The sequence below is a fragment of the Vicia villosa genome, unplaced genomic scaffold (genome assembly GCF_029867415.1).
Source record: "Vicia villosa cultivar HV-30 ecotype Madison, WI unplaced genomic scaffold, Vvil1.0 ctg.004410F_1_1, whole genome shotgun sequence".
Lineage (NCBI taxonomy): Eukaryota > Viridiplantae > Streptophyta > Magnoliopsida > Fabales > Fabaceae > Vicia > Vicia villosa.
In genome coordinates, this window is record NW_026706434.1 from 22,117 (window position 1) to 24,019 (window position 1,903).

General features: G+C 42.2%; 1 protein-coding gene across 1 annotated transcript; it reads right to left on the minus strand.

Annotated features, from left to right (window-relative positions):
* Window positions 1-495: 495 nt before the first annotated feature.
* LOC131642052 (uncharacterized) lies at window positions 496-1,446 on the minus strand. Its single transcript, XM_058912340.1, has one exon. The coding sequence runs from the start codon at window positions 1,444-1,446 to the stop codon at window positions 496-498; it is 951 nt and encodes a 316-aa protein (XP_058768323.1).
* Window positions 1,447-1,903: the final 457 nt, after the last annotated feature.

Here is a 1,903-nt window from a genome sequence, read left to right on the forward strand (position 1 = left end):
TTTTTCAGTCAAATCTGCCAACTGAGCCTCGTAACATTCTTTCAGCTTCTTTTCTTGAGTTTCGGTAGGTTTAGCACCTATAGTCATCCTTGGCCTTTTCTGAGAAGTACTTCCTCTAGCATACAATTCTTCAAGCTCTATTTCTCTCATTTTCAACTTATGAAGTGCGGAAAGCTTCTCTTGCCGAGCAGTATTCATCTTAACATGCATTGTTTCCACCTGTTCAGTCAATTTCTGATTCTGCTCAACAGTTCGATTATAACAAGGCATGGAGACAATGTCGGGTTGTTCACCAGCAGGGGGGTACAAAGGATCTTTGGGAGGGAAGGGCATCCCTTGAACAGCAACCACAGATTCGACCCACTTAGTATAATCCTCATAAGTAGCACAATCTCGCTGACCAAAATGTTTCTTATCTCTCCAACAAATACTCTTCCAGGCTTGTACAGCTTCTGCCATCTGCCCACTGTCGGTGGCTGAATGATAGAAAATATTCTAAGCAATTTCTGTCTGCTCAGGGGGACTGATGAAAGCATATCCAAATGTTCTCCTAGCTAGGACGGGATTATAGTTGATTCCACCTCTAAGACCCATGAGAGGTACATTTTTGAACTTTCCGCAACTCATAATAACTTCCATATCATCTAAAGATCTGTTGTGCCAGACAATATCTTTGACCCTAAGCCCCATAATCCTCTCAGCCCACTTAGATGTGTGCCTATTATCGACGAAAGCGCCACGCTCAGGCAAATGTGACCTGAACCAACGATATAACAACAGAGCACAGAATCTAACCAAACCTCCCTTCTGACTATTCTTGTGATGAATGGAGTGATAAACATCCCCCAAAAGTGTAGGAACCGGATTTTGCAGAATGAACATATGAATTGTATTCATGTCAACAAAGTTAGGAACGTTTGAGAACATTATGATACCATAGATACTTAGAGCCAGGATAGCCCTAAATGTGTCCCATTCCTTTGTTTCAGCAGCCTTACAACCCCTTTTGACCAGAAACTCCATGCAAAAACCAAGACCTCCTCCCTTCTTGGTGAGATTTGCTTCCACGACCGACTTGCTCAAATAAAGAGCCTTAGCAATTTCAATGGAATCAGGGGCCTTCATGGTGCCATAGTATGGTACTTCCTTCTTTATAGGAACGCCAAGAAATAGGGAATACTCTTCTAATGTTGGAACCAAAAGGTAGTCGGTGAACGTGAAGCAGAGAAGGGAAGGATTATAGAACTGAAGCAAAGTATGAACTCCCTCCTGCTCGTACTTGGTGAACGGCATCTTGAGAAGGCTCAGAATATACCCATATTTTTCTCGGAACTTGGTTGACTCATCAGGCGTAATCTTATTTGCTAAACACCCAAGGGAATCCAGATTCGGATCCAGGAAAGAATAAGAGGGGTTGTGTCTACCAGTCCTCAATGGTGGAGCCATGTGTTGGTTGGAGACAAAGCCAAATATTCCTGAAAATAAATGAACATGCACGTTAAATGATATGATGGAATGCATTTCATCGGGAGAATCCTAAAGTCTTTTCATTATTTCTTTTCTTTTCTTTTCTTTTCTTTTCTTTTTTTGCAAAAAGAGTATATACATCCTTTTTTGGAAATAGACTTTAGGATTCTCCAGGAATGAAGTGAGGTGGATGCAATAGCATGATGTGTCATGTGTGTGATGTGGTGAGAGACTGAATGTCCCTCGCAGCTCTGGATATCTGGGTAACACTGAATGTAACAGGTTCAAAATTTCGGCTTCAGATTGCAAAATGGAAATCCGGATGTGATGAAGGCTAGTGTCCTGTCCCACCCCAAACTCACAGGTATGAATTCTAGAAACGGACAGGTGGTCCCTAATGGTCACTAGGGTCTACAGTTCCCATGGGGTACAAAGT

Bases quoted from the DNA above. Each gene is read 5' to 3' on its own strand.
- LOC131642052 (XM_058912340.1), bottom strand. From the start codon at position 1,446: ATGGCTCCACCATTGAGGACTGGTAGACACAACCCCTCTTATTCTTTC.